Source organism: Mytilus galloprovincialis, chromosome 6, assembly GCF_965363235.1.
Source record: "Mytilus galloprovincialis chromosome 6, xbMytGall1.hap1.1, whole genome shotgun sequence".
NCBI lineage: Eukaryota > Metazoa > Mollusca > Bivalvia > Mytilida > Mytilidae > Mytilus > Mytilus galloprovincialis.
In genome coordinates this window covers 95,219,604-95,232,118 of record NC_134843.1, presented here as the reverse complement: position 1 = coordinate 95,232,118, position 12,515 = coordinate 95,219,604, and the positions used below count along the sequence as shown (strand labels likewise).

The window sequence follows — 12,515 nt, the reverse complement described above, 5'->3', positions numbered from 1 at the left end:
CTTTAATTGTATTTTCCTATAAAAAAGAGTGGATTTTAATTTTTGAATGAGATATTCTGTTATAAATAATGCAAATCATATGTAATTATTATTCTAAAATTTGACTTTTAAGTTTTATTATTGAATAAATGCATTTGAAAGTACAGAGAAACTGAAAAGAGTTCACCTGAAATTGAGTATGCTGTTAATAAAGATATCTATTGAAGGACCATTAACATCAGCACTTTACAATTTGTCTGTTTCTATTATAGTTCCTATTATTCTATACACCAAACACAAAGTAGCAGCCCACACCTGATAGACATTTCTATTACAACGGTTTTCTTTCAAAATAAAAAATCTAAAGTACACAGATTTTTTCATGTATATTTACAATTGGTCAATGAAATTAGCTTTCAAAAGTAATCCTAACCTAATTTTTAATTATTTTACATATAAATACATGTATTATTTTTTGGCAGATAATAATCTAAATCTGTAATATAAAACCGAAAAGATAACTGAATTCAGTGGCGGATCCAGAACTTTTCATAAGGGGGGGGGCCTCTGACTGACCTAAGAGGGGGGCCGCTCCAGTCATGCTTCAATGATTCCCTATATAATCAACCAAATTTTTCCCACAAAAGGAGGAGCCGGGCTACCCCGGCCCCCACCTGGATCCGCCCAATGGAATTAGTCCATGTATGATTGGGTGGTGGCTCCATCCAGGCCAACATCTTAGGATGTGTCTGAAGAGGTTTACGTAGGATCATAACTAGAATAGTCTTTTATAATATTAATTTTTTTTCTGGAGAAATCTGACGAACCTCCAGAACTCCCCCTGACTATGGTTGTGAAAACTATCTATATTGATTGTACAGTATGCCTTTGTCAGTACTCTTTAAATTCTTTAAATTCTGTTGTCTTTTGTACTCTGTTCAGCTATGTTATGAAATAGTATAATAAAGGGAAAATGGTTTCATGTTGAAAACCAAATTCTTGGGATAAATATTGTAGGAAGTTATTCTGACTTTTGCATTCTGCATTCAGGTTTTTTATAAGGATTTTTTGAACGGAGAGTTAATGTGGCACCCTCAATTATATTTTTTTTTGTTTTTAAAGGTATTTCTTTAGGAAAAAAAGTGAAAGATTTCGTTTCACAGCTTAGGTCTGAATTTTTAAGGCAGGAGAATAACTTAATTAGATTCACACAAACATTTGTTTTTATTTGACAGAGTTATAAACTTGACGAGATGTTTTTAAATGGTGTATTACTGTCAGTAAATACTGAATATGATCAAGTGAAGATCTAATTTATTGATAGCAGTCAGATTGCAAATCATGTTTCAGAAAAAAACATCATAATAGCTGCACTTATTTACTCATACTTTGTAGGAATCTATGGCCCAGTAAAAACTAGTCTTTTCTCTGTAATAGAGAATGACACAGCTTTGCAGATGAATTGATAACCAATCAGTAATGTTAACAGATGTATTTGGTGAAATCAATATTCTTATGCAAATATGCAATTTTTGTATGAAATGACTTTTTGTTTGCGATTTTATAATTTTATTATTTTTGTTTAAATGGCTGTTTGAATTAGAAATTTTAGAATAACAAACTGGTATTTGTTTGAGTGGATCCAGTTTCAGGAAAACTCTCACAATATCCTCTTGTATTAGAAATCCATTAATTTCACTGGCTGCCTAGATATTTACATGTATCACTAATGAAGTAACTTGAATGTTATATTAACCCCTGTACATGTTGTATATTATAAGTGCAGCAAACCATTCAAAGGCTAAATTGTAGTCCTTCCAAAATAATTTATTTATGGCACCTCAGTAGGTCATAAGGTTTTTTTTAGATCACCAGGCCTCAAAAAACATGTCCAGGATCATGATGAGGATATAGTAGGAAGTCATGATTTAAAATATATTGTTAATAATCCGTCCTTAAATAGAAACACTGGTATCTTTGGTTAGTCTTTTTACATTTCAATTTTCACTACTAGAATTTAAGGTAATAGGATGTGTACATACCTTTTTTTAAGTCCTATGATATCTCTTTCAGAATGCATTAGAAGATTTGATGCCAGACAAGAGAAACTTAAGAAACATGTCTCCAATGCATCATATGTCACCGAAGAATCTGTCACCACAACATAATATGTCACCACAACATATGGGTGTGTCACCATCTCATTCATCAAATCATAGTAATAGTATGTCACCACCATGTGTTAATATGTCACCAAATCACATGAACATTTCACCACAGAATATGAATATGTCACCTCAACACATGAATATGTCACCACAACATGTGAACATGTCACCACCTCAGCATAACAACATGGCAACACAACAGCAACAACTAAATATGTCATCAGGTCCGATGGATGGAATGGGCATGATGAACATGAATAACATGGGAGGACAGAATAGTATTATGTACCAATTAGCTCTTCCTAAACTGGCTCCTAACATACAGCCAAGATCTCCTGTACTGGGAACACTCATGGTAAGTACCAGTCAACTCTGCCAAAACTGGCTCCTAACATACAGCCAAGGTCTCCTGTGCTAGGAACACTTATGGTAAGTACCAGTAAGCTCTGCCTAAACTGGCTCCAAATATACAGCCAAGGTCTCCTATGCTGGGAACACTCATGGTAAGTACCAGTAAGCTCTGTCTAAACTGGCTCCAAATATACAGCCAAGGTCTCCTATGCTGGGAACACTCATGGTAAGTACCAGTAAGCTCTGTCTAAACTGGCTTGAAATATACAGCCAAGGTCTCCTATGCTGAGAACACTCATGGTAAGAGCCAGGGAAACTTTAAAAATGACATTGACCAAGAAACAATTGCACTGTCCAGACAAATTCAGCTCATATCACTTGTTTGCAAAACTTTCGCAGGCAGGTCAGCTATATCAGTATTAGTAAGACATAGTAAATCTAACCACTATTCTGGTGTTATGCCCCTTTACAAAAGGAAGAATTCTTCATTTCCTTTCTCTAACTTTAGTTTGCCTCTACCAAATATTATGAAACTTATACACAATGCATATTACCACAAAACACAGATCATGTGTGAAATTTGGTGGTGTCGCTTTTACCCTTGTAGAGTTACACCCCTTTACAAATGGAAAAAATGCTGATTTTTTTCATTTTCATTCTTTAACTTTAGTTTGCCTCAATGCAACCAAATGTTATGAAACTTATACACTGCTCATTACCACAAAACACAGATCACGTTTGAATTTTGGTGGCATCATTTTTATACGACCGCAAAAATTTTAATTTTTCGTCGTATATTGCTATCACGTTGGCGTCGTCGTCGTCGTCCTGCATCGTCTTGCGTCGTCGTCGTCCGAATACTTTTAGTTTTCGCACTCTAACTTTAGTAAAAGTGAATAGAAATCTATGAAATTTTAACACAAGGTTTATAACCACAAAAGGAAGGTTGGGATTGATTTTGGGAGTTTTGGTCCCAACATTTTAGGAATTAGGGCCAAAAAGGGCCCAAATAAGCATTTTCTTGGTTTTTGCACTATAACTTTAGTTTAAGTAAATAGAAATCTATGAAATTTTGACACAAGGTTTATGACCACAAAAGGAAGGTTGGGATTGATTTTGGGAGTTTTAGTTCAAACAGTTTAGGAATTAGGGCCAAAAAGGGCCCAAATAAGCATTTTCTTGGTTTTCGCACAATAACTTTAGTATTAGTAAATAGAAATCAATGAAATTTAAACACAAGGTTTATGACCACAAAAGGAAGGTTGGGATTGATTTTGGGAGTTGAGGTCTGAACAGTTTAGGAATTAGGGGCCAAAAAGGGGCCCAAGTAAGCATTATTCTTGGTTTTCGCACCATAACTTTAGTATAAGTAAATAGAAATCTTTGAAATTTAAACACAAGGTTTATGACCATAAAAGGAAGGTTGGGTTTGATTTTGGGAGTTTTGGTCCCAACAGTTTAGGAATAAGGGGCCCAAAGGGTCCAAAATTGAACTTTGTTTGATTTCATCAAAAATTGAATAATTGGGGTTCTTTGATATGCCGGATCTAACTGTGTATGTAGATTCTTAAGTTTTGGTCCCGTTTTCCAATTGGTCTACATTAAGGTCCAAAGGGTCCAAAATTAAACTTAGTTTGATTTTAACAAAAATTGAATCCTTGGGGTTCTTTGATATGCTGAATCTAAAAATGTACTTAGATTTTTGATTATTGGCCCAGTTTTCAAGTTGGTCCAAATCGGGGTCCAAAATTAAACTTTGTTTGATTTCATCAAAAATTGAATAATTGGGGTTCTTTGATATGCCAAATCTAACTGTGTATGTAGATTCTTAATTTTTAGTCCCGTTTTTCAAATTGGTCTACATTAAATACCAAAGGGTCCAAAATTAAACTAAGTTTGATTTTAACAAAAATTGAATTCTTTGGCTTTTATGCTGAATTTAATCATGTACTTAGATTTTTGATTATGGGCCCAGTTTTCAAGTTGGTTCAAATCAGGATCCAAAATTATTATATTAAGTATTGTGCAATAGCAAGAAATTTTCAATTGCACAGTATTGCGCAATAGCAAGAAATCTTCAATTGCACAGTATTGTGCAATAGCAAATATTTTCAATTGCACAGTATTGCGCAATAGCAAGAAATATCTAATTGCACAATATTGTGCAATAGCAAGAAATTTTCAATTGATTGGAGTTATCTTTCTTTGTCCAGAATAGTAGTTGAATCAACTTAAATCATTGTTTTGTACAATATACAATGTATATTCACTTTTACTACCAACTGATAAATTAAAACAATCTTTACCATTCAGTGATAACAAGCACTTTTTGTTACATTTTAATATTTTATGATGTATTTAAATGAGTAGTTATTGTTGCAAACTCCATTAGAAATTTGAATTGAGATCAGTTTTGAAAAAAGGGAAAGGGGGATTTGAAAAAAAAAATGGTGGGGGGGGGGGGGTTAAATTTTTCTCATTTCAGATTTCATAAATAAAAAGAAAATTTCTTCAAACATTTTTGTGAGAGGATTAATATTCAACAGCATAGTGATTGCTAAAGGCAAACAAATTATTTTAAGTTCATTAGACCACATTCATTCTGTGTCCAAAACCTATGCTGTGTCAACTATTTAATCACAATCCAAATTTAGAGCTGAATCCAGCTTGAATGTTGTGTCCATACTTGCCCCAACCGTTCAGGGTTCAACCTCTGCGGTCGTATAAAGCTGCGCCCTGAGGAGCATCTGGTTACAGTTCTAGAGTTATGCCCCTTTACAAATGGAAATGGAAATTCCAGAATTTTTCATTTCCTTCCTCCAATTTAAGTTTGCCATAACTAAATGTTATGACTATGAGACTTATACACAATGCTTATTACCACAAAACTCAGATGAAATACAAATTTTGGTAGCATCACTTTTAAAATTCCTTTTAAATGTTATATATATACCACTGGGGGCATCATTTGTGTCCCATGGACACATTCCTCATTTATTTTCAAAGATGTAATAGGAAAACACACATATTAATTTATTTGACCAAATATAAAAATATGTGCATCCGTATACTAAATCATTTATGGTGTATTTCATAAAAAATAATGTGAAAAAAGTGAATACATGTAAATGGAGATAGGGCTGTTTGTGAGACAGCAACCGAACAAATCAAGCACTTACAGTAATAGAAATATGTATATGACCTTCACTTAAGTCGATGAAATTTTGGAGGCCCCTAAAAAGGGGTCTTCAGATATGTTGATTATTTGAATTTTCCTAAAATCTGTGTTTTATATTTTATATAAACAGGAAGAAGCTAATTTGGATACAAATATAATGGCGTCCATGTGTGTACGAAATGGTTGTATTAATAGAAGTATAGAGAACCCTGGGTGGGACAACGAATATTGCTCAACAGATTGTGTTGTAAGCCATTGTAGGTTAGTAGATAGTATATAGGATATATCAATAATTGTTCAGATCAAGTTGAAGTTTCTACTGATATCAATAAAAACATGTAGATAATATATAGGATATATCAATAATTGTTCAGATCAAGTTGAAGTTTCTACTGATATCAATAAAAACATGCATTTTTCATCTGCTGATCACGCATATGGTTTCTGGTCTAAACAATATACAAATAGGAATGCTGCCTAAAAGTATTAAATTATTACTGCATATGTATTTTTTTCACAGTGTGGTTATTTTCTAAATTTTTGCAAAATTAAATACATGTAAATTTATCGACAATATCAAATTCCTGAAAATAGGTATGTAAATGTGAACACTATTTTAAGGAAACTTTATTTGTACTGATATGTAAAAGTATGCAAACAGTGTCATTTACTGTAATATATAAGAACATATACAGGGCAGGGTTTTGGAAATGCTATGCTGACTCGCCCGACTCGTACATTTTAACACCTGGACAAGTAATTATTTTTGTCTTGGTTGCCCGTGGACAAGTATAATAATATACAAGACAAAGTTCAAATTCAACAAAAATATAGGATTAATTTCAAAACGTATAAAGATGTTTAATTTTTGTAAAAGACACCAATAATCAGCGAGTAAAAACATATATTTAAGTATAAACATCAATGTTCATGACGATAAATATTACATAACTCCGGAAATATATTGATTACCAAAATGAGTAAAAATAAGTATGCAAACACGAGCTGCATAATATTGCATTGGCTTTGTCCATTGACCCTGGATCGTCGATTATGTTTTATCCACTATTCACTGGAAGTGACATTTCTTAAGATTTTGAATCAAGATTCAGATTGATGAATACTTTTAAAATGAAAAATCGGGCAAGCAAGACAAAAAGAATGACGAGTCAGGTCGAAAGCATGAAACGCAAACGGAGATGGTCAGCGTCAAGGTGTATATAAAAAAATACGAAAGCGAGAATATCAGACATCGTGAATATCAGATTACCCCTTGGAAAGAAATTTAGATAATAAGTTTTGTTTTTGTGTTATTTATAGATCAAAGGCAACCTTATGTGTTGTCTAAGTGGTAAATAGAAGTGTTCAACTACCAAGAAAAAAACAAGTGTGTCAGTTGGTAGAAATAAAGAGTTAATCTATTATTAAGTTTCCATTTCTTCACTCACTGTCCTAAAATTTAGTATATGTAGTGTACCTACTGGCTACAATTTTTATTAAAAAATAATGCTGCAAACTTGTCCTTTACATGTCATTTCATTTACTTGGTTTGCTTTTGAGTTTCTGTCCCATTGATTTTATAAACCCATTTCCAACATTCCTAAATTTTTACACATATAAACCAATTGATTACACTGATTTGTTTGGGATGTAAAACAGTGCTAAGAATCATATATTAGCTTACAATAAAATACTATGTGACAATATTTATTGGGACCATCAGGGCAAGTAACTTTTTTTCCGGACAAGTAAAATTTACAGTTTTACGTGCCCAGGGACAAGTGCTCACAACAAATATTTCCACACCCCTGCATGGCAATTAGTTTTCTGATATTTTACAAGCTTCATCAAAAATATGTACTGTGTAGCTGTGATGTCATTAGTTATTTTAATAATTCTAAGAACCCACAAATACCTGAATATTTAGTTTTGTTGTTGACTTTAAACAACTTCACAGAAAACAATTTTGATATTATGATAATTTGTTATAACTCTTTCTTTGTGTTTCAGAGATGTATTCACTGCTTGGGTGTCCAACAGACAGGGAATGAATTTTGATTCCAAGGTCAAGTGAATGTCAACAAAAAAGAACATTTAGGATTTAATAAATATTTTTTGTACAATCATGTGAACTGTGAATATATTAAAGTTTTTTTAAAAAGCAGATGATAATGTCATAAAAGAGGCAATTCAAAGGTTGCTTCTGTTTAATGCTTGCATCATCTATTATCATTAACATTTTTGTGCAGTAAATCATGTGTCAATATATTCTTAAACAAAAAACTGTCAGTTGTAAAACATGTTTAAGAAAATGTAATTAACCTATATGTACAATGTTTCTGAAAGTCTACCACTAGTAAGCTTTATTACATATATTTTAATTTCTGCTTTCTGTAGTGCTTTCAGCTTTTCTTCTCAATTTAATTCTACCAAAAAGGTTTATGCTCATTATTTCAAAACATAAAAATGACCTTTTTATATTTACATATGTAAAAATAATTAATATGTCTGGTCAACTACAGCTTTTTGATGTGACCTAAATCAGTCGCCAGCAACACAAAGTTGTATATTTATAGGTTATCCATGATGTAAAGAGGAGACAATTTATATTCTTGGAACAAAAGGGAGATAATTTGTTGTTTTTACAAATGATTTGTCTAATGATCTGTAAGGGATTAATGTTTTTGGTTGATATTTTTGCGTATTTATGAACAATTGTAATATAAACCAAGGCCATTGTACAAATATTGATGAGTTTATGTAGATATAATGTTATTTATGATGTTAATTTTGCTTGAAATGAAGCTTTGACAGTATTACATAGATGTTTAGTATTGCTTGGTCAATGTTTTACCATCAGATATAGACAAAGCTCAGTCAAGTAGGCTTTTCATGTAAATCTATTTTTGTGCAATTAGAAACAATAACAATCATTGAAGAGAAACATATTATTAGATATGGAATTTTCTCAATGATCTGTTTTAATGTTTACAATAAGAATTTACAAGTTCAGAAAAACAAAATTTCTCAGTTACTTCCCTTTGTTTACTATCAATTGAAATAACATTCCAATAATTCCTCTTTGTGATAGAGTTGAGATAAAAGAATGTATAATAATTGTGCAATTGATATAAAAGATAATTTTTATTTTATTTTTCCCATCATATTAAGATTTACGTTTTTAATACAACCTCAAAGGGAAAAATAAAATAAAAATATTTTGCTAGTCATATGAACAAGTTTGTTTGTCATTAATATATCTCTTGGTAAAACATTGTTGTAAGATAGCAGTAATGTTGTTATAGGTCACTTATTTATCATATGGAAACACAAATATTCAGAAATTAAAAAAAAATTGTTTTTCTCTTCTGATTTGTTGTCTCACTTATTAAATCCATCAAGTTAAAAAAAACTCTGGGAAAAGGATACACCTATTTGGAAGCATGGTTAAATTTGGAAAGATGCTCCAAGCCAAAGCATTTGAAAATAAAAGAATTCAATTTTATTTAATTATTTTTGATATTTAAGTATATACTGAAGAAGGATTTGCAAAATTTTGTATGTGGTTTCTTTGAATTAACCCAATGCTTAGTATTACACTTAGCATCTTTGTAGGTTTTCTGTTTTGATCTTTATTGTGTTGTTTGCAAAGTTTTAAACTTGTTTTTTAAGTATTAATGTTATGTTATAGATATAATAGTTGATTCTGATTTCTATAAAATAAAAAGAAACCTAGATAAAAATTCTAATTGATTTTCCAGTTTGAAGAAAATGCCATCATCTTGTCTTAACAATTTATAAATTTCAGTTAATTTCCAATCTATTTCTAAGACAATAATCAGTATTGATTTAATTCATTAATACAACGGTTTCTCTTAACATGCTATAATGACTGTATATAAGATTTACCAAATGAATAAAATTAGATCTGAGATGTATTGTGGAGACGCTGTCACAATGTGAATGTGTAAATTGTCTTCTGTCTTTACCAGCTTTTGATTAATTTCTAGGTACTCCAGGTAGGCATCATATTTTGTAAAGGACAAAATCGATTTAAATTTGGTAGGATTAAGGTTGTATTTCTAGTACTCAAACCCTTCCTCTTTTCATATGTATAAGGGTATCCACCAAATGAACAGGTATAGAACGTTCAGTTCACCAGTATATGTTATATTAAATAATCATGCATTCCAATAGGAAGTACTTGTAAATCAAGAATGAATCAGCACGTAAAATAAGTAGGACATGTCCTTCAAATTGGATATTTATTCATTCAGTTTGTGAATTATACATTCCTAGATTGATGTCAGATAGGCCTAATACTAATAATTTGTTATTTGCTTGAGTCATAATAAATTTCTATTTCATAGATAGTTTACTTTGGGTTTTTTAATCATGAAAGTAAATGACAAATATTGTCCTTATCTAATCAATTTTTGCATCTAAAATTGAAGAATAATGCAGTCCATTTGACCATAGTTGTATGTATTACATTTAAATTGAAACGATATTGATTAAATGACTTATACAAATTATTGTTGCTTTTGTTTTTCGACCACTTTAATAAAGGGGACTTTTTACTATCAGTTCAGATGGTTTAATATTAAGCTTTCAGTCAGCTGTTATGTGTTTGTTCATGAAGTTTTGCTGTACATTTCATGGAAAATAAAAGAGGGGGTGAATTTTTCTGACTTCCATGCAAGGACTGTAAATTTAAAGTCAGTCAAGGTTGTTAAACACTTCCATCATGAACTGACTACCAAATAAAAAAAAGGCTGATTTGTGAAAATTTTGCATAATGTGTATCATGCAGTTATTTTGTTGAAAACATGTAAACCATTTGTAGATTGTCATCTTTATTCATTTACATATAAAATCATGATTAAATATTCTTCAAATGCAAGTTTTGTATTTCTTTCTGGTGAACTTATGGATTTGAAAAATAAGTGCTTTGTCTAGATCTAGATATACATTTTTGTACCATTACAACAGTAAATGCTGCAGATTACACTTAATCTTAGGAGAGTTAATAAAACAGAAATAATTTTTCTTTTGAATCTTTCGACATGAACTTTTAATAAAAATTGGTGACTTTTGAAAACAATATTATTCCCACAGAATTATGTTATTGAAATCAATCTGCTGATTTGAGTAGCTTGGAAAATAACAGCTAACAAAATTGGAAAACTTCTGTAGCAGTATTCATAATATATATGGCATCAAATAAAAATGGTTCCCCATCAATTGATTTTGCTGTAAAAACTCCCCTAGAGATACCTGGCTGATAATTTGGTACACAATAAACACTTGTTGTCTTCTTAAACTGGTCAGTGGCACTTGTATCAAAATAAATAAGAAGTTCAATAGCCTTTAAAACCCAAAAAATTGAAAAGTTGCAAAATACAGCTTAGACCATCTATGTCTTGTTGAGAAGACCCTGGTGGTTTGAGTTATTCAAAATGTATCAATTTGTTACAAGAAATTAGCATATCGTTGACATAATTTCAACACAGAAGTATCTCACTCTGCTGGGTATACCCTTAGAATGAAACGTCCACCATCAGTTGCATTGACCTTGTGGTTTTAAAAAACCCTCAAAAATATCAAGCTTATAATTTGTTTTACCGACTGGGCCGACAAGAGTGCCAGACTAGAAAGTAAATGTTTAAGAGTGTTGAAGATAACTTGCCTGCAAGACTTCAATTTGAACCCCCTGTACCTGTGTATTTGGCATTTGTCTGTTAACTGGTGGGTTCAAATGGAATGTTTACCTTCCAGCCTCGTCCTTTTGAAATTGATTCTTTTCCTGACCCGGCCTATTAATTTAACAAAGTCCATGGGAATATGGGACATCATATATTAGTATACCATTCCCAGCATGGATAAAATAAAAAAGGGCCGAAAATTGTAAGAGCCGTTCTTTTCTTTCATCCATTAGATGGCTTTAAGTAGAAATATTTTGGTTCTTTTGAACCTTATGTAAACGGCCACACATTGCAGTGGTAATGGTATGAACTCATCTAGATACCAGTCATAAATTATTCGTATAGCAGACACGCATTTACGTACCGAATATAAGGTTGTCTGCATGTTGATATCGTAAAATATCAGCTGCGAGACATAATATGAAGATTTTTGTCGAGTAAGTGCAGCGAACGAGATCAAAAAGCCTTCATATTATGTCGAGCAGCTGATATTTTACAATATTAATATGCCGATAACCTGATAATTGATTTATCGGGCTGTATTTGCGTCTTTTGGAAGTATTGTCTTAGTTTCACCAGCAACCGGAAGTTGACTTGATAAGTTCGGGTCAAACTTATCAACGTCGTTTCAAACATTATGACGTCGCTGATATGTACGGGTCAAAGTTATTAAGGCCACGTCAACGTATTTGACGTCACAAAGCCGTGATATGGAGTTTTATTAAGAGCTGAGCAGATTGATATAGACAGTTGGACGACCGATAACATACATTATACTCATCAGCGGCGTTCAGATTAGAAGGTCAAACACAATATGAAGTTGTAGTGCTTCAAAACCCAGAAAGTCGGAAATGTGCCAAATACGACCAAGGCATAAACCTGACGATAGTTACAATAAGTGTTTCGAATAATTCAACATTTTATTTAAGTTAATTTACAAAAAATGAACTTACCAATAATATTCATTTTGACAGCATTTTGACTACTAGGCTGATGATACTCTCGTGGACGAACAGACTAAACAATAAGTTTTTATGGTTATCCATGTCTGAGACTACTATACCACTATATTATAGCAGCCTTAGTCCGTATAGATATTTAATTGACTTTTTGATATATTTGTCCAATCAACAA

The 12,515-nt window shown here is 31.8% G+C and overlaps 1 protein-coding gene across 5 annotated transcripts in view; it reads left to right on the top strand.

Moving 5' to 3' along the window:
- LOC143080800 (TOX high mobility group box family member 3-like) overlaps positions 1-10,579 on the top strand; it is a 48,355-nt gene extending 37,776 nt beyond the window's left edge. For all 5 annotated transcript variants that reach the window (XM_076256839.1, XM_076256838.1, XM_076256840.1 and 2 more), the window contains 3 exons: positions 2,053-2,502; positions 5,807-5,937; positions 7,687-10,579. In XM_076256839.1, coding sequence (XP_076112954.1) covers positions 2,053-2,502; positions 5,807-5,937; positions 7,687-7,750 — 645 coding nt within the window. In that variant the 3' untranslated portion in view covers positions 7,751-10,579. The remainder of the gene's footprint in view (positions 1-2,052; positions 2,503-5,806; positions 5,938-7,686) is intronic.
- Positions 10,580-12,515: the final 1,936 nt, after the last annotated feature.